The sequence below is a fragment of the Varanus komodoensis genome, unplaced genomic scaffold (genome assembly GCF_004798865.1).
Source record: "Varanus komodoensis strain SLA01 unplaced genomic scaffold, ASM479886v1 scaffold7_1, whole genome shotgun sequence".
NCBI classification, from domain to species: Eukaryota; Metazoa; Chordata; class Lepidosauria; order Squamata; family Varanidae; genus Varanus; species Varanus komodoensis.
This window is the reverse complement of record NW_025336479.1, coordinates 17,681,701-17,702,402: the sequence shown is the minus strand read 5'-3', so window position 1 is coordinate 17,702,402 and position 20,702 is coordinate 17,681,701. Positions and strand designations below refer to the sequence as shown.

General features: G+C 40.6%; 1 protein-coding gene across 1 annotated transcript in view; it reads right to left on the bottom strand.

The window, feature by feature from the left end:
* Positions 1-20,702, bottom strand: part of TENM2 (teneurin transmembrane protein 2) — a 730,807-nt gene that overhangs the window by 99,497 nt on the left and 610,608 nt on the right. Inside the window, exons 13-14 of the mRNA XM_044454098.1 lie at positions 18,157-18,357; positions 17,110-17,295 (exon numbers count right to left, since the gene is read on the bottom strand). Of these exons, the coding sequence (XP_044310033.1) occupies positions 17,110-17,295; positions 18,157-18,357 (387 nt within the window). The remainder of the gene's footprint in view (positions 1-17,109; positions 17,296-18,156; positions 18,358-20,702) is intronic.

Here is a 20,702-nt window from a genome sequence, read left to right as displayed (position 1 = left end):
TTAATTGGACTTGGGAACAGATTAGCAGCTGATAACACAGCACTGGTGTAATGTGGTTAACAAAGCACATGCTAGAATGCAATAGGGATGCTGCATTTTGCACTACTTACAGTTTCCAAACACTCTTCAAGTGAAGCTGCATTAAGAGCACATTGTAATAATATAATCAGCAGATAAGTAAGACATGAAGTATAGTACTAGATCTAGGAAAGGGGTGGAATAAATTACGCCTGGACAAATGCTCTCCTGAGCACAGCAGCTACCTGACTTTGCAGAAGGATTCTTAGGTAGTGAAACTAATTCTTCAGAGGAAGGGCTATTCCACCCAGAGCATGCTATACTTCCAAACCTTATATTAGTCCTTCTATTAACCAGTAACAGTTTCTTGTATGCAGTGGACCTCAGCTTGCTTATACCTCCCCCACAATCCATCACTGCTTCAGCACTTCCACAGCCACTATGACAGAACCAGGTATCATTAGCATAGTGGTGAGACTCATCCCATGGACTCCAGATGTAAAACACCATAGGAGAGACTTGAAGAAACTCACAAGCCAGAGGCCATAAGGCTGAGCACTTTAAATAGTGAATTTGGTCCATAACACACACATCCATTCTTGCTCACTTCATTGAATCATGTCTTTTAATAGAAGTGGAACCAGACTGCTGCATCTTCCCACACCACAGCTATTTCATAATCTCATTTCTAGACTACTGTGCTACACACACACACAATTCGGCACACCACAATGGATGCATACTCATGTATGCCTGGTACACACCTGTTGTATATTCTAGCTCAATGTTTGTATAAAAAGAGGGTATTTATTTATTATTATTTATTTATTTAAAACATTTCTATGCCACCCCCATCGCAACAAAGCCTCAAGGCAGCTCACAAAGAATACATAAAACATACAAAAATAATAATAACAATTCAAAGACGAAAAAAACATTTAAAAACCCCTGGTGCATTCTCAGCTAAAAAATTTAAAATCCTAATTAATAAAATAATTTAGCAATTAAAATAAGTTTTAAATAAAAAGGTCTTAGCCTGGCGCCGAAAAACAAATAATGACGGCATCAGGCGGACCTCTCTGGGGAGCGCATTCCATAGATGGGGTGCCACCGCAGAGAAGGCTCTCCTCCGGGTACTCACCCTCCTAATATCATTCACAGAGGGTTCCCGGAGAAGCATGGGGCAGATCCAAAGACATTCTCCTGGACATTCAGGAGAGAAATGTGGGCAAGGGTGCTGACATGTATACACATGCTGAACTTTTTTGAGTTACTGTCTTCAACAGTGTATCATTTCTGGATTGCAATGCTTGTAAAATCAAGAGGTGAGAAGTAAAATGTTTACTGAGAATCAAGTTCATCCTCAGTGTGAATAGCTTTTGAGAAGCTCTCCTGAACTCTTATATCTATATCTTACAGGAAGCATAAAGCATACCACTCAATTTCTTCCAAATGTTACACTGGGAACCTGTCACTGCATGAGCAACTTCTATTGAAATCTATCCGTACGCTGTATAAATGAACAGCAGTGTATTTTTGTCTTTGTAAAAGCTTGTCCAAAGCACAGCACATCTCCATTAGGGAATGGCTGTTCTCATATAAAGCCATGCTCACTGCCCATGAACAAAGCAAGCCATAAAGCCAAGCGGCTCCTTACTCTTGTAATTTTCATCAAGTCTACCATAGCTATGGGAGAATGTGTCACAGAGCACTCTCTGATCTCCTTAAAAATGCTCCTTTTAAAGTAATTAATACATTTTGCTGTCTCAAATCCATGGTGAACAATATGGTTATTTGAAGAATAAAAGATTTGTATGAGGAAAGAGACCTATAGTCCTGACGGACTTATGACATATGCTTGGAATAATGCCAAACTAACCACCAAGACAACAAGCAGCTTTGGGTATTACGGAATGTAGGAAAAGCTATGGTTTTACAAGCCATTGATTTTAGTGTCACGAATAAATGCTTTGGAAGAGCTTTGCTCCAGCTACAGCAGGAAATAGCAAAAAGTGTGGAAAGGGAGAAGTTAGATTTCATCTTCACACTTACAGTTTACAGCTATCTTAAATGCATTCCTATTTATTTTAATGCCTGTACACACTACAGTCAATTGCTTTGTAGTATTTAATGCACACAGTTGAGCATAAAAATGGAAATTCCACAGAATTCTAACTCTCTCCTTGTTTCTTTTGTTGTTGTATACAGAGAAGTGCCAACCTGGAAAACATTAGATGGGTTTGTGTGCCAGAGAAAGCAACCCTACAAATAACCAAAGGGTGGACATGTTATTCACAAAACAACCCACAGTGTCCCTGACAAACAACCAGGCTTACTGTGGAGGATCTGCAACTGGTTTGCCATCCCCCTTTTAAAGAAAAGTGTTAAGCAAAAGGAATTTGTGTAAATAGTTTCAACTTTTAAAAAATGGTTAGTTGCATAGGTACAGAGGCATGCATTTACGTGTGGCTAGAATGGGAGGCATTGGTTGGTCAATGTCCAGGGAGGTCTCTCCTGTGAAAGTGCAGGAAAGTACACCAATCATGGATATTTTGGAAAAAATGAAGGAACAGCAGCGATGGCTGGAGGGACAGTTCACACAGAGTAGGGGAAGGCCCTAGAGAGTGGGGCTGTAACTCTCACCATTTGTCATGAAGGGATAAGCGGACAGATGGGAAAGGCAATCCACTAATGTCTGGATTGTTACATGTTCCCAAGTATGGCACGGAGAACTCTGGATATTGGCTGTAAGAAGTAAGAAAACAAAAAAATCCAACACCTCACATTTCTGCTCTAAAAATAATTTCCTACATGAAAATACTGGGCAGCTGAGTTAGGATTTTGTCCTCGATTTTTAAATGAATTTTATAAAGTTTGCACTAGTTTAGAAAACACGACTTTAATGGAAATACCCTATTCTGGAAGTAGTTAGTACCTCCATTTTCATTTTCAGAAACAGTAAATGCCCTTGATACACAGCCATTTTCCGTGTATCACCCCTCCCCTCGGTAATTGACGTCTTTCGTGCTTTTATTTTTTCATTAGTTCCTCAGTTCAGGTTCTCTCCTGAACATGCCGCAATCAGAAATGTGTGGATTGGTTTCACAATAAGGAATCAATTAGTAATGATTCCAAAGAAGTCATAGCAAAATGCAGTTACTTTTTTTTTCTATAACATCCATTAAGGAATTCAATAGATCTAGCATTTATGTTTCTGTCCCTTTTCCTCACTCTTATTATCCATTTATATCAGAAGAAAAGCAGGCAATGACAAATTTCATTTATTTTTCTCCTGCCTACCAAAGCCCTAAAAACAAATACAAAGAAAGGAAAACAAGAGGTTCAGTCTGAAATCAATGCCACCTCTTAGAATTTGCAGGAAGAAAACATGAGACTTGTTCCCATTATCCTACCTGCACACCATTACTAAATGACTGTGGAAACAGATCAGCAGGGAGCGCGGCTTATCAGAATGGAGTAAGCTTTCTGTTGTCTCATGCTGTGCTTTATTTTCTTTTAAACACCAAATAATGATCATGAAATAAATGTTGACTTATGGCATGTACTACCAACAGTAAGAGTGTTATGACACCTTAAAAATCACAAGAATGAGATTAAAAACAAAAGCCCTGCTTCTTAATTTTAATGATAAAGAAGCACCCTGCCATAACATTCTGTGCTATATGTTGCTAATTTTTTTTTTTTTTATCGGCTCCCAAAGGGAATAGGTCTATAGCAGCACAGACACACATTCTGCTTTGCTTCATCAAAGGGAAAAGCAAAAGATGTCTGCTTGGTTAATATTCACAATGTTCTGAAAAATTGATGACAAAATGCTGAAAGAACCAAGAGCTACTTTCTAGGATTCCCTGTCGTAAAAACAAAAGACTATTTTTCCATCTCTACTGATTGCTCTTTGGCTTTATGAGCATTACAGCCATCTATGACAGTTCTTTTTAAATATTTGCACATACAAATGTGAAAAAATAATACAATTTCTCGCCTTACGGGAATCACTCCGTAAAGACTCCAGCAATCGCTTCAGATTCCAAACCATTTAAGCTCAGTGTATGGATGTTGCACCACTTTTGTGATCAATAAATCACTAGCTTGTAAAGAAAGCGAATTAAGTAAAATGTTATTACTAAATGAGAAGAACAGTTATTTTCTTTCCCTCCTCCCCTTTATAAAGCACAATGTTTCTGGATCAGTCTATCATTGCATAGTGTAGTATCTCATATAAGTTCAGATTAAGAGTACTTTGCAATGGGCTATTACCATAGTGCTAATTGTGTTCTTTGTTAAGGCTAGGATGGAGAACTGCGACTGCAGTCCTAGATGCTGTTCTCCGTCTCAAGGCTATGAAGGATTCTTTGGAGGAAGAAATCCTGAAGTCCACTATGCTGTTTGCCTACGTGTAACACTTGGAAATAACTTTGCTATTTAATATATACGCAAGCAAAACTAACTCAACCATCACCTTTATGAATCTGAATGTCTTCCAACTAATTCAAAACTGAACACATATTTTAAAGGCAGGTGCTTTGTGAATATTATTTTTGCATCTCAAGAAATAAATCAATTTTTAATTATGTGAAAGATTTCCTTTATGAGCTTCTGCAATTCAGTACAGAATCCTACCTCCAAATACCGAAACCCTTCTAGCCTGTATGCAGTCTTTCTTCTGGGTGCATAAATAACTTGCCATAGTTTGCTGATGGTAAGTTGATTGAACTGCTCTGCACTGGACTGTTAATGTGTCAATAGAAAATAAAGATATAATGGGATTAGGAGAAAAGCAACAAGCCTGCATCTTGATTGGTAATTTTTCAAAATTATAGCTCCTTATTTACTGACACAGTCAACAGAGTGCCGGAGAGATAGACAGAGGAGAAAGTTTCTTAGGATGATATATGCGAATTGAATCTGATATAATAGGAGGGCTGTTAAGTAAGAAATGTTTAGAAGAACGTGTTTGAGAACCTTGTGGTGCTGAATATTCATGGCTTCTGGTGACTGAGTGCGGATTCATACAGCCATTCTGAACTAGTTATGGTGGTTGGTGCTTTGGGAACAATTCCAACAAGCCACCCTGGCCAGGTCTGAATGACATGACAACCTACACATGGGAACAGATGCCCGTGGCTCAGAATGTCATGTGAATCTAGAAAGTCAATGGATCTCAAAGGTTAGGCACTATCCAGAGTTGGCAAAACTTAGTATGAACTCAGACAAACTTTGCCAAAATAAGACAACAGCATGTGCTCATTTTACCAAAAGGTTTCATTTGAATAATGCCAACACTTTCCACTAAAAATAAAACAATGGCATAATCTGAGTAACTCAGATTCCTTAGGGGAGGTGCCAATGTTACCGTCTGGTCACACATTGTTGGATGAGTTTCAGTTATTGCGGCCTGATGACGCGGACAAGGTGCTTGGACAAGTACGTACCACCACCTGTGTACTGGACCCCTGCCCATCGTGGCTACTATCCAAAGCCAAACACAGGATTGGTTCCTGGATCCGGGAGGTCATCAACGCCTCTTTGAAGGATGGCCGGGTGCCTGCCCCTCTAAAGGAGGCAGTGGTCAGGCCAGTCCTAAAGAAGGCATCCCTGGATCCAGAGATAGCCGCCAATTATAGACCGGTGGCCGACATCCCGTTTTTGGGCAAAGTGCTGGAGTGGGTGGTGGCGGGAGAACTCCAAGCTCTCTTGGATGAGACTGATTATCTGGACCCATTTCAGTCTGGCTTCAGACCCGGGTATGGTATTGAATCTGCCTTGGTCACCCTGTATGATGACCTGTGCAGGGAGAGAGACAGGGGGAGTGTGTCCCTGTTAGTTCTCCTGGACCTCTCAGCGGCTTTCGATATCATCGACCATGGTATCCTTCTGGATAGGCTAAGGGGGCTGGGAGTAGGAGGCACTGCTTGGCAGTGGTTCCGCTCCTACCTCGACGGCCGATTCCAGAAGGTGGTGCTGGGGGACTTTACCTCTGCGCCATGGCAGTTATGCCATGGAGTTCCGCAGGGGTCTATTCTGCCCCCTTGCTTTTCAACAACTACATGAAACTGCTGGGAGAGGTCATCCGGAGGTGTGGGCTGCAGAATCATCAGTACGCTGATGATACCCAGCTCTACCTCTCTTTTTCAACCAATCCAGGTGAGGCAGTGGCTGTACTGAACCAGTGCCTGGCTGAGGTAATGGGATGGATGAGGGCCAATAAACTGAAGCTCAATCCAGACAAGATGGAGGTCCTGCTGGTAGGTGGTTCGAACTCCTGGGTAGGTGACTTGGATCTTGTCCTGAACGGGGTTGCACTCCCTCTAAAGGACAGGGTCCGCAGCTTGGGAGTGCTCCTCGACCCGGAGCTGACTTTGGAAGCTCAAGTGTCGGCGGTGGCGAGGAGCGCTTTCCATCAGCTTCGGCTGATCCATCAGCTGCGTCCCTACCTGGAGGACGACTGCCTAGTGACAGTGACGCATGCATTGGTTACTTCCTGGTTGGATTTCTGTAACGCGCTCTACATGGGGCTGCCCTTGAAGACAGTCCGGATACTTCAGATTGTGCAAAATAGAGCAGACAGGTTGTTGATGAGGACTGGGCATTATTCTCATATAACCCCAGTCCTCTACCAGCTTCACTGGCTTCCCATCGAAGTCCAGGCTCAATTCAAGGTGTTGGTAATTACTTATAAAGCCCGTAACGGCTTGGGACCTGAATACCTGAAGGAACACCTGTGGCCATATTTGCCCTCCCGTCCCTTGACATCGGTAGCAGGGGCTCTCCTCCGGGAGCCTTCCATAAGAGATATTAGGAAGCAAAGTACCCGGGCTTTCTCTGCAGTGGCGCCCCATCTGTGGAATGCGCTCCCTAGAGAGGTCTGCCTGGTGCCGTCGTTATTTGTTTTTCAGCGCCAGGCCAAGACCTTTTTATTCAAACAGTATTTTAATAATCTTTAATATTTATAGTTTTAATTATGCAGCCAGTGTGTTTCCAAGTTTTATTTGTAATTGTAATTCTATTTGTTTTATTTATTTGTTATTGTGAGCTGTCCTGAGGCTGTGTAGCAATGGGGATGGCATATAAAAACTTTAAATAAATATAATATAATATAATAGGAATTCCACATCAAGCAGATCCAGATCTAAGCAGCTGTGCGAAGACAATATAGGATGTCATGGGTAACTCTGACTGCTTTACACAGTGAAAAATCAGCTATATATGTTGTATCCAGAGCAGTGTGCAGTTGCATGCTGGCAGGTGGAGAATTAAAAAAATGGATCAGCCCATCCACACATACAGTTGCAGTAACCTGGCAGCATTTGCTAGTGACCTCAATGAGTCTCCTCATCTGGAATATGCAAAAGAGTAATCTGTTTCATACTTGATCCTAACATCTGGTTAACCAACAACCATGGTTAATGCATGGTTCAGTGTCCTACCCAGGGTTTGTCTGGCAGATGATCAAACAAATTGTACTTTGTTTTCTCAATCGTTGAATTGTTTCTCTCCTCCTTCACCTGCTCCCTCCCTGTATCTCAAATGTGTTTATAGTACTTTTCCCTGCTTTGTCTGTAGCCTGTTGAAACAAACATGGTTTAAACAAGCCAGAATCGATAATCAACAGCAAACTATGATTTCCATATGCTTGCAACTTCAATTTGCAACTGTAAGGAAGAAGTCCATGATCTTTTATGAAATTAGACATTACATTTTTATAGTAGCCAGCTGATGGATATGCTCAGGATTTGCTGGAGTTCAACTGTCTGTACTGGTACAGGGGAATGGGGAAGAAAAGAGCAGCCAAAAAGTCAGAGTCTCTGAAGGCCAAACATACGCGTAAGACCCCAATACTACATACATTTGTAGAAAATAGCCTTCCATCTCACTACTTATATAAATGTTCTTGACTATGCATTCAGACCTTTGTAGCATAATACTGAACTCCACAAGAAATAAGTATGAATAGACCCATCTTTGGAATCCATTTTTCCTTCCATATGCTGCTTTGAGGGCTTTTTTTAAAGTTTCCAATCTCTTATTTGACCTCCAATAGTGCTAGACATATACCACCCACTTAAAATATCTCTGTTATTTTGTCTCAAGCAATAACATGTAATTCATTTATGGACCAAAACTAGTGCTTGACACCACAGGATATAAAATAACACAGAAAACAACATTGTTGGAACATTAATGGTTGCTGGTGCAGTGAATACACTCCAGAACAGCAATGCTTTTACTGTCCTTTCAGCAGTTAGATCAGCAGCTTGATCAACCCTATTTATTTTCTGGTTTCATACAAGTTTGGGAATTTGTAAGAAAAATCAATATAACCCATGTAGAAACCGGAGAACGGGGGGGTGGGGGGGAACCCCTCTGGTTAGACCAGGAAGTATTTACAAATACCTGCAGGATGCAGCTCTTTGAAGTACCAGATGAAACAGGGTGTACGGCTGAAAGATACAATGGTTTCCTTTTAAAAATAGACTACAGAAAAAAATAAGCCCATATATTTTGCACATAGATAGATGAAAAATAGATTTCAATATTCTGTAGCATTTTCAGGCCATGACCTAGGTGCACCAAGTAGGAAGTGTATAAAAAAACTGATGTGTTCTAACTACTTCCTGGAATATCACGTAACAAGCTATCGTTGATTCAGGCACTGAAACTATAGGAGAAAAACAGCCAGGGCATCTGGTGGGGGCAGGTGGCCCAGCTTGCCATCTTACTGGCCCTGCCTGGGACTGTTTAGTTGCCTAAGGCATGCTATATCCTGGCTGGAGCTGAAATCAAGCAACTCTCTCTCAAGCTTCTTACTTGCACATTTGAGCCAGCTATGCAGATTGCCGGGGGAAGCTCTATCTGAGAAGTTACATGTCTGGCATGGGTGGCAATGTTAACAAAAGTGGAAGGGCCACCCCGCCCCCAACTTTTAGTTTGTTGGCTTTTTTGTTTTGTGTGTCTGTGTGTGGTGGGGGTCTCTTAAGATCTCATTATGTGGCTAGTAGAGAGAATACGGATTGGAATAGGAGGAACTGAAGGGGTTCCAGTTAAGGGATATTTGGCCTTATGGGGAAGGGCTAACCAAGTTAGGAGAACACAGACCAGACAGTGAAAAGCTGCACCATATTCTGGCCTTCATCCTACCTGCAGGTTTGGTGGTTGCTCTATCAGCCTGCCCTCAGGTCTCCAAAGAAATCAAATTATCTTACTGTCAATTTTTATACTGAATTTGTATTTTAATTATGCTGTTACGCTTCTGTTTGTAAGCAGTCTTGAGATCCATTTCAGATAAAGAAAGGCTAGACACAGTATAAATAAATAAATAAATAAATAAGAGCTCCTTTCTCTATCATTGGATAGCATTTCTGTCAGGGTTCAGGATGGGTTTTGGGACAGAAACAGCCCCATTCACACAGCATGATTCAATAACTTGAATTCTCTGATAAAACAAACAACCCTTAAAAATGGGGTGAATAAAAAGGTTTTGGCCTGGTGCTGAAAAGAATAAAGTGTTGGTGCCAGGTGGACTCCTCTCTCTTGAGGGTTGACCTGATTTAAAATCAGTCTCTGGAGACCTGAGGGTAGGCTGACAGAGCCTCTTTGGGACCCCTGTTTCTTTTCCCTGTGCTATTTAATGTGCACACAGAATGACTAAGTGCCATCATCTAGAGGTATGGAGTGTGCTGTCATCAGTATTCTGATGCCATCAAGTTCTATTTCCCCATTTCATCTTTAGGCCAGATTAGTGCATGGCAGCAACTATGGACTGGATGAGATATAAGAAAATGCAACTCAGTCCAGACAAGATTGCTATGCTGCTCATGAGTGGTTCTTCTGAGTAGATGAAGGATGTTGCTTGTTCTGGATGGGGTTGCCCCCCCCCCCCCGGACTGACCGAGTTTAGAGCCATCTTTTTCACTTGAGGCCCAAGTGGCCTTAATGGCATAGAGTGCCTTCTACCAACTTTAGTACTATCAACATCTCTATCTGGACAAGAATAACCTGACTTCAGCTGTCTATATTCTGCACAATGTGCTTAATGTGGGGATGACTTTGAAAACAGTTCAGAAATTGCAGATCGTGCAAATTGCTATATAAGCTGGCAACAGAGACAAGAAAGGTTGTCCATATAACACCAGTTCTGGCTTTCTTGTTCTGGTGTACCATCCAACCTGATTCAAACTGCTGCTTTTCATCTACAAAGACACATATGGCTTGGCACTGATCATTGAAGTCCACCATGAGATGCCTCTTCCAAAGAAGGCTTGGAAGGTGGCATCAAGAGAAAGGGCCTTCTTGGTGATCTCCCTGGTGCAAACACTTTTATCTTTTCAGTGGCAGGTTAAGCTTATGATGAAGTTTTAATATAATCCTGGATTTTTCTTGTTGTTTAAAATTGTTTTAGATATATATGTTTCACTGTCTGTGTATCATCTGTTTATATGTTTGTATGTATATGTTTATTTTACTGTGTGTTTCAACATTTTTAATCTTTGTAAACCACCCAGAGAGCTTTGCCCATGGAGAAGTATAGAAATATAATGAAATAAAACAGTAAGAACTGCACATGAATAATATGTTTTCTTACATATTACAAACTTCTAACAAAATGTGTTTCCAACAATGAATGCAAGCTAGGAAACATGATACATACTCTAGACTAGTGGTGGCGAACCTGTGGCACATGTGCCACAGTGGGCACACAGAGCCCTCTCTGTTGGCACATGAGCCATGTCACACCAACATTGCCCCAGCAGCCGAGCATCTGATAACAGCACACATAGGGCCCATGCGCACGCTCAGAAAGGAGTAGCGGCGCCAGGCAATGATGTCATGAGCTGTGACTCATTAGCCATGACTTGTCCAAGCTTTCACATGGCCACTCAGTGAGCTGCCAAGAATATATATATATATTTAGTTGGACTGGCTGCGAGTTGTTTTTTTCTAAACTAAAACCTCAGTTTTCAGGTTTTATTGCAGTGTTGGCACTTTGCAATAAATAAGTGGGTTTTGGGTTGCAGTTTGGGCACTTGGTCTCTAAAATGTTTGCCATCACTGCTCTAGACCAATAGGGCAGGTTTTTTATCTTATAATTATTTATCATGTTTCTATACTGCCCAATATTAGAAGCTCACTGGATAGTTTATATGAACACAACATCTTACTCTATATAGAGTCTAGTGTTCTCTAAGTGCTTGTTTCAAAGTGGTTGTTTACAGTTGTTGAGAAAATCTGGAACATGAACATGTACAGTTTCAGTTAAGAAATCATGAACACTGAAGCAATTCCTTGCATGGGATCGTAAGAAAGCTTCAGCTCAAATTGATTCACAATTCATCTTTATCACTTCCAGCTTTTGAAGTGAATATTCAACACTGATTTAGATGAAACACAAATACTAAGTAGGGCCAAACAAAAATGCTAAAATATCATTTAGAACTTACTATTCTATAAGAGAACACAGTCAGCAAAGTATACACATAATGCTATGTTTTAAATAGTGATTACTAGTATAATAAGAGATCTGATTATCTGCTGATTATTGCCTGAAAACTAAGAGAACCTTACATGTGACAGTTTCAGATTTTTATATTTAAACATAGATCTCTTCAAGTTATGTAGAAAGTGTAAGTGATTTTAATAGCAAAAGGGAAATGTGGATAAGGGGCAGTGAGTTACTCCCCCACTCTGACTAGTTTCCCCACAGCCTTTCTCACCAAGAGTTTTTCTTCTAGATAAACTAACCTTCCAGTTTAGGAACTAGCTTGAGGTGAAAAGTGCTTGGAGGACACACAGAGGAGATAGGGATAAGATTTTTATCTTTCTGACCCAATGACTTCCTGACCATATGCCTTGTTTGCTATTAAAAATTGATTTCCTCCTCCTCTTTCTACATGATTGAGTCACATGAAAATTTAAACACATGGATCTGACACATCTAATTTTGTTCTCAAGGTTTTAAGGCTTCAGTGCCATACAAATGTTGGCGTAAGGCTCACGGAACTCTGTAGGTCTTATTTCTGAATCGACAGACATAAGACTGCAATGATACAGTTCTCTAGAATCATCCTGTGTCAAATACTGTATGCCAGGAGCTTGAACACCACAGTAAATAAACATTAAATAAATACCACTTACAAAAACAAATGTTTGTATTTAGCATGTTAAATGGATTCCATCTAAGGAAGTTTACAAAAAATGCTGCTAAGTCATGCATTAGGTTCTCCTTCCCATGAAGGGAATGACACAGTGCTCATCTCATGTGCCACTCTATTGTCTTAACATAGCCAAGACATTTAATGTGGTCAATGCCAAGATAAATCAGGACTCCTCAAAAGGTAGCTTGTTTTTCTATAGGCATGGAAGAGAAGAAACGTTTTCTAATGTCAAACCATAAATAATCATTTATTGCCATTTACCTTTCTCTTAGATATTGCACTTAAAGTGTGAAGTAGTTCCTTCCCACAAGAAACCATGGATTTTTGAGTAAAGGTGAGATCACAACTTAAAGCAAAAAATGGGGAAAATCTGTAAAGACACTTACTGGGAAATAGAAACATTATAACAAGAATCACTACTTCTAATGTATAGACGAATGACTTAAAACTAGTGTTTTCCCCATTTCTGGTTGTTTCAGGAAGCTCTAGTTCATGTTGTATCAGAAGCAGGTCCCTGGTGCACAGGAAGTTCAGGATACTGGCCAAGAATTGTAATACACAGGTATTAGACTGCCTTCAAAAACAACTAAAACCCACTGAGGGAAAGCACTGTTATACTGATTTGAGGCTTTTGTTATGCTGAATGGGAGTTAACAGGCCAAAACATAATTATGTATATTGTGCCTTCATGTTGGAGAAATTAAGTTACCTGAAAGCTGAAACCCATTTTTATGTGGTTTGCAACCTCTGTAACATTCTGTCAAACAAAGGACTTTATAGGAAGAGGAAGCATTAACTGAGGCTATTTTGTGTCTGGTGTCCAGGCTGATCCCAGTAGCAGTGTTTGCTAGGGTCATTTAAGAAGCAGGATGAGCTAAACCTGAGGAAAGCTGGTCTGTGAAGGACTTGCCTAGTGTGGCCATTGGCCTACAGTGCTTACGGCACTACACACACAGAGTATACATACATACATAGTATTTCCAAAGTGTAAAACTTAGTGAAAACTAGACTGCTAAATTCTATTTATGGAACTAAGGGTGGTTATGGCTGCTGTTTTTGATGGCTCTTGAAGGACTTCACATTCAGAAGCAGTATAGAGGACTGATGTTTTCAGGCTGCATTTGTGGCTTACATGATATCTGAACAGGAAAATGGCAAATTGTGGGACTGGTGAAATTTATCAACTACTTAAACATCAAGCTATGATTGGCCTGGTTAAAGTTTGCTGAACATGTCACAAGAAACCAAGTAGTTTTTGGGTTCCTTAGTTAACTCAACAACAACTCATGGCAAACCAACACACGTACATATACCACTTTTCAGAATGGCTTGCCATTGTCAGGAATAATGCCTTTTCTCTTTCTTATGTGCCTTACTTTTAAATTATATCCTATCTGTGCAGCTGTGTGCAGTGTATGTATTATACTGCAAATGGGATTATCTCAGTTGTCTCTGTGTGAATGAACATCTCAATATGGATGCAGTCAGACATGCATGGGCAATTTCTGATCCAACATAAAAGCACTGGGTGGATCCAGAATGGTGTGGAACAAACACTGGATGCTCTCAGGAGTGGGAGTATCACTAATGCTCACTAATTTTCACACTCTGCAGCAGCTGCCCATGCCTCAGAAATTATGTTCCATGGGGCTGGGGGACCCTCAGTATCGGTAGGGGAGGTAACTTTGAGGGCTTCAGGAGGGAAGATGGATCGAAACATTCACACAAACCCTCTCTCCATCCCCAGGAGTGTCTACCTCATGCAGTGAAACCATCTGATCTCCAAATGGAAGGAGCCTTTGTGTTCATGTCTAGATTCAATCCCATGTCTGGAAACCTTTCTTGCGGAACTGAAATTCCTTAGAGAGAAAGAAATCTACACATTCTAGAAATAAGTAAAGTTCAAGGTAGTAAAAATGTCACACAGGATGGGATAACCTGATCTCTTCTTGAAAAACATGCTTTAGTAATAGGTCAAGAAAAGAAAATCTCTGACTATTAAATTGAGCCATTAACTGTGTACAGGATTTTAAGTATCTGATCATATTTGCTTGTTGCTCCCTTGTACTGTGACTTCTATTCTTCTTTATATAGATTTTGTCATATTGTTTGGTTGGAACACAGTATATCACAGACCTTTATTATCACTGCAGGGAGTTGATTTTCTTCGTACATTAGCAGGTGCAGAAATGAGAGAGCAGTCGCATAATGCCATGTAGAGAGGCCTTTGGAATCTACTTAATTAACATAAGGCAACCAGCTATGGCAAGATGGCTAAACATTAAGATCAGTGGCATTGGTACAGAGTTCAAATTGTGCATAAGACTCAGCAATAATATTTGTCCAGTTGCATAAATAGATTGATCGATTCTGTTAAACTCTTAAAGATATGACTTTTTGTATTAAATGTATAACTTACTTTTCTACAATAAGGTGGTTAAAAACACTGGACAACATCTGCCATTGTCTGAGCAGATGCCCATTCATGCAGTGTAGTTTCCTCTTTCTCCTGCTACCACCTCTCCTCCAAATCTGTTCCAGACTCCAGCCTCTGTAGTAGATTTAGAGGATATGCAGGGGGCTTGGGTGGGTGGGAATCCATCCATCAGTTCTGTCATTCCACAGACTGACAAACAGAGTTACAGTAGTATTTCCAGACCATCCTTTTCACAAGGTTCACTTACTGGTCTCACCTTTGCCAAGTACAGTTTTGCCGAAATGAATGGGGATGGTATGGGGTGATCACTTCTGCAAGATGTTTCCTCATCCAGCTGGAAAAGTATGTGAAAGGCTGTTTTTTATTCATACATATAAGTCTTAAGGTACCACAGCAAAAACAATAAACTGGAAGGTTCCACCTGTGAAAGTTAGGATTTTTAAATGGTATGGGAAAAGCCAGTTCTGTAATCTTGTTTTGCTATTGTAAAGTCCCAGTCCTAAAGCATGATTAAGCTGTAACATTCTGAAAGTGAGGCTGCTACTTTCATACAAGGCTTAAATGCTACCATGTTCTAGAGTAAGAATGCTGAGACCCCAGACTTTTATATTGGCACAACTGAAATCAAAATTTCATTGAATGATTTGCCCTTCCAAACAATGTGTCTAACCAAGTATATAATTTCACTATTTTATAGCACAATGTATCTCAAGAAAGGGAGAAAAAGTGTTTATAGGCAATCATTTAACCGTGCATACTGAAATGCTACAAAAGCTGTTGGAGTTTTACTCACCTGTCAAAAAAAGGTAAAACACTTTCTTTGCAGTTTATCATTTCATAATTGTAACTTTTAAGAAATGGGAATAAAGTAATATTCAACATAAATCTTAACTAAGTATTCAAAACTTCATTCTTCTTGTTGGGTGCACAGTAATATCAAACTAACAATGCAATATCATGCACATCTACTCAGAAGTAAGTCAGTACAGCTTACTCCTAGGTAAGTTTGCATAGAATTGCAGTCTAAGACAAGTTACAGACGAATACATGAAAACGCTTCTAAGAACAAGGACAGTAACACAAACTTAGTGGAAGAAGGTAAACCTTTTTGGAACAATTATTGACTAGACACAAGGCTCCTATAAATCCATAGTGATCTTGGAATTTGCTCCCATGGGAATAGAAAAATCCTTGCCATTGCAGCAGTGCACAAGGTCAAGGAAACTAGCCTGCATTTACTTGGGAATATTGATTACAGAAGCATGCTATAAACCTTAGCATCACCTTGACATATATGTTAGCATCGTATTTTAAAGGATATTTCTCATTCCAATTTATGTGCATTTCCCAAAAGGTTTAACTATCCAAAGAGACAGAAAAAGACTCTTAAATAATATATTTTTTAAGTCTGACAAACACATCCAGATATTTTTTGGTTTAGGGCTGTCCCTTTAGAGTTTCCGGCTGCTATCTTACTTTCAATTCACATTTCCCCTCTTTTATTATCCCAGTCCATCCCTACCAAAGGCATTTAAAACCATGGTACATATCTGTTTTAATTCTCTTGGACATTTTGCTATCTAAATTGGCTATCTAAATTAATGACACAGGGAAGTAGAAAACAGACATTCGTGCTGACTTCAAACTGCACATTCTTGCAGGCAGTCTCTACAGTATTTTCCAGGTTTACAAAATAAAGATGTGCTCAGTAAGAAGATGTCTTGCGCTACTTTTGAACACAGCAGAAGCAAACAATCAGCTGCTATCTGGGTTCTCCATGCACAACCTACATTTTGAAGTGATAAATTAAGTAACTTAGGTTTAAAATTCAAAACGGTCAAAAACAACTGAAGCAATATATGTTTGTTATTACTTTCTAGGCTGACATATCACAGTGGAGATGCAATTGTGTTAGTCATGGCACTCTGCATGATGCCAAAGCTGTGCTGAGCAGCATGCTGTTAGGAAAGGGTATACCAGCATGCTGCAGCATTGGCTCGGCCCTCCCATGCTGTGTCAGTCTATAGGCAAACACCATGACCACCGTCACAGCGCAACACATGAAAATGCTGGGGAGCTATTTCTGTAGCAACAGGAGGGCAGTTCTCCCTCAACCTGACCCCTGCTCTTGATGGGTATTGTGGAGATGAGTTCTGCATGGAATATTTAATAAGCAGGTCACATCAGATCAGGAAGTGGGGCGGGGGGAGAGGCATTGCTTGAAATACATTTTTAGTTAAAGCTAGTTTTAAAACCTGAGAGAGAATAAACAATGCATCACTTTGTGGAAAAGTTGTTCACAAGCCTTAACGTGGTGCTGACTTAAACTTCCTTGCTTTGAATTTCAACGGCAAACCTGAAACCTGGGACCCATGAGCCCCTGAAGGGACAACCCTTTGCCATACACAATAGTAACTATGTTTCTACAAGTTATGAAAAGAAAGCAATATGTGCCTGTTTCGGTGGCTGTCGTTTGCCTACCAATGGTGCAGTGCTCCCCATTCCAGCCCTCTCGGCATTCACATTTCCCATCTTTACAAGTGCCGTGCTCTGTGCAACGGGGATGGCAGACACGTTGGTCACAGGCCACTCCTGTCCAGCCCTCCTCGCAGCGACATGCTCCGCCAATGCAGACACCATGAGTGCCACAGTCTACGGAACACACTTCTGGAAAAAAAGGGAAAGTTGGTTAATGCCAGCACCGTTGTGGACACCAGCACAATGGAGATGGATTTAGGGTTTGTACTACCAAAGCAATATATGCTGGAGGAAACGGAGATGTGAAGTATGTTTTTATGCCCTACTTATTAAACAGTGTGAGGACTGTGCTATACATACCATTTCTGTTGAGGACGCCAACAAGGAAGAACAGTTGTAAAACAGACATCTGTGTAAACAGTCTTAACTCCAAGATTCACCACAATTAACATCTAGGGAAGGGTACAGCTTTGCCCCACCAGCATGTACTCTTCCCTGGCGGAACCTCTAAGAACAAATTTCTTTATCATTGTTATAAACTAGTATCCTACAAAGGGCAATCTCTGAAAATCAAACATGCTGGCAGAGCTAGTCATCTGCATTTTGGCCCTGCTTGTCATTGATGTTTCCAAGCTCTTCAGAAAGCTTTTGGAAATAGTGCGTGTTTGCATGTGTGCATGCGCTTTCATCAACGCATGTGTTGGGGTATCGGAGTGGACATGGAAGAGAGAAACTGTACAGTAGTTACCCAGGATCATATGGGCACCTGGAAGTGGAAGAACAGTCAGGCTTTTTCCTTAAAAGGTAATCTGAGAATGATAGATCAATAAACACTCAAAATTATTCTAATTTAGGATCAATTTAAACAGATATGTGCTGTTTAGTACACTTGTCTTTGACATGTGAGACCACTGAGAGAAGCAGTTGAGTCTAAGAATGTGGAACCAGCATCAGAATCAAAATGAGAACCTGAACACAAGATTTTAGTTGTTGGCACTAATGATGTGAACAAATTAAGTACTGTTCCTATAAATTAAACATTTTCCTTACCCACAGAGCAGTCAGGACCCATCCAGTTGGGATCACAATTACAGAGGCCTGTGTCAGAAAGGTATGTGCCATGCCCACTACACTGGTCTGGACACTGAGCACGTGGAAGTTCACAATTTAAGCCTCCCCAGCCTGGGCTGCAAAGGCACTCTCCATTTACACAGACACCATGGTTGGAGCAGGAGGGATCCAAGCAATCAACTAGAGAGAGAGCGAGATTGAGATTGAGATTGAGATTGAGAGAGAGAGAGAGAAGGAAGGAAAACAAAACAAACACTGTGTGAAAAAGGTCAGTGCACAGAATGCACAGTCTGAATTGACACCACTTGATGGATCTGTGCTCAGCAGGTTTTTTCTTGCTGCAGTGAACTAGAGCAAACCCGTGCAGTTGTTTGCTGGGCTATCTTTTCTTGGAGTCTGAAAATATAAAAAGGTCACTCTGCTTGCTTTTGAGGAAACTCCAAAAAGCTCAGTCTGGTCTGAAAAGGGGGAGAGGGGTATAATCAAAACAAAGTGACAGGACAGGCTGGCTTGAGAACCAATATTTCAAACATTGAGATACTGAAACGCTTTTATTTAAATCTAATTCTGCCTTTCACCCCTTCCAAATGGCACAAACATATACCCAGCAACATATGCACAGAGATTTCTTTAAGTGGGAATGGATCTTTTTGCATCTGACTGTAGAAGGTTCCTGGATAACTGCATCATTAATTAACAAAAACTTGCCCTTGTGAAAAGAGCAGAGGCAATAATTTCCTTCTCTCTCGCTTGCCTGACTGAAGCTGTCAATCTGGGTGGTTATACCTCCACAAAAGCAGAGTTAGTAACCCAAGAGAATTGTTCACCTTTATGGAAATATCACTCTTGCCTATGTCAGCTCTGCAAATGATTCCAGTGCACCATGCATTGCTATTCTTTATGCATAAGGGGAGTGGTGAGGAATTGTGTTTGGATCAGTGTTAGCGAGTACTCCACAGAATGTGATCTCCTAGAAAGCAAAGCATTACACCACGTTGTGCTAAGCAGGAGCACAAAATGTGTACAGAATGAGCTTGTTGTGACAGCTGTCAAAACTGTAAATGCATGGATATCTGAAAGGGTGGATTCCTCTGTTGCAGCAGCTATTGTACATGTGATAGAACTGGTGTGTTCCCGTTGTTTTCTTGTGTCCCCTGCTGCTCTCCATTGAGCAGTTCTGTTTTCATAAATTTCAAATCACCACAGACCTCTTCTACATTGATGACACAGCATAAGCAGCTATAAAGCACCTCCCCTTTCTCTTTGCTTTTTTTTAATTCCCTGCGTACAGGTACACTGTTTGGCTGCAAAACAGAGGATGTAACAGAAGAAAAAATATTGGAAGGATAGCAAAGAAAGGAATGAAGTGCATTTTCAGTTGAAATGGGAACGCTCCATTCCACATTCAGTTCCTTGAACCTTTTTTTGCTGGTTTACATATTCATTTAAACATCTAAAACTGATTGGCAATTCCATATTAGTAATGAACATGATTTCTTACCCATCCCTAGAAATCCTTCAAAATTAAGAGATAAGCTAATTTCTACGAACCTAGCACTGTTGGAAATACCTGGCTTTTCATCCTTCATTTTTTTAAATATAAGCTTAATGTGATCTATCAAATCACTGTGACACGAATACTATGTATGGTTGCAACTTGACTAGAACATTAATGAATGAATCCACTAGAATCTTAGTCGTAGAAGTTGCCTCAGGCGTCTAAACCAGGCCACTAAACGGTAAGTGGGAATTTTCACAACAAATGTCCCAAACACATTTTAGTATAGGCTGTGACATTTGTGAAAACTGTTAAAGCAGGAAATGTTTATTGGATGTTTGCAACCTAACCAATGTAGCCTCTATATTCAAAGTTCAGGTGTAGAAAATACATCAATTCACTTAAGCAGTTGTGAAAATGCCTTTAGGCCGTAAGTCAGAGAGGTTGCATAACATGTAGCCTGCATTTCAAGATTCACCTAACAAGCTGCCTTCAGATAACAGCCAAACCACTTCTTAAACTCCTTTCAATTCAAGTTACAGTGTGGGGATTTGACTTATTCTGCAGACTATACTGACTGTGCTTTCACCACCACCATAAAAGTATAATGTCCTTCAGATGTTCAAAATAAATGAATGCAGACGGTCAAATTCCATCTTCAACACTGAGCTAGAGCAAGTTGTTGCTAGTTGCGAAGTTGTGTTCGACCCATCGTGACCCCATGGACATCAGCATATACTGTTGCTCCTTCTCCCTATTGACCTTGTCTAAGCTTATGCAGGAGACAGCAAACCTGCATGCTGAAGAGGTGGAGCACTTCCAGAGGCCTTTTGTCAGTGGGGCCCTGCTGGGGTACTGCCTTTTATCAGGTTCCAATTCATGGCTAACCTTAACACCTGCACTGTTGTTATCCAGTTCCCTCTCTTTCAGCACCACCATCACAGAGTTCATTCCTTCTCAAATTCCATTACTGACAAGAAGGAATTGTTTGTGAACATCATAGCAGCAGTGTTTCCTTTCCGTACTG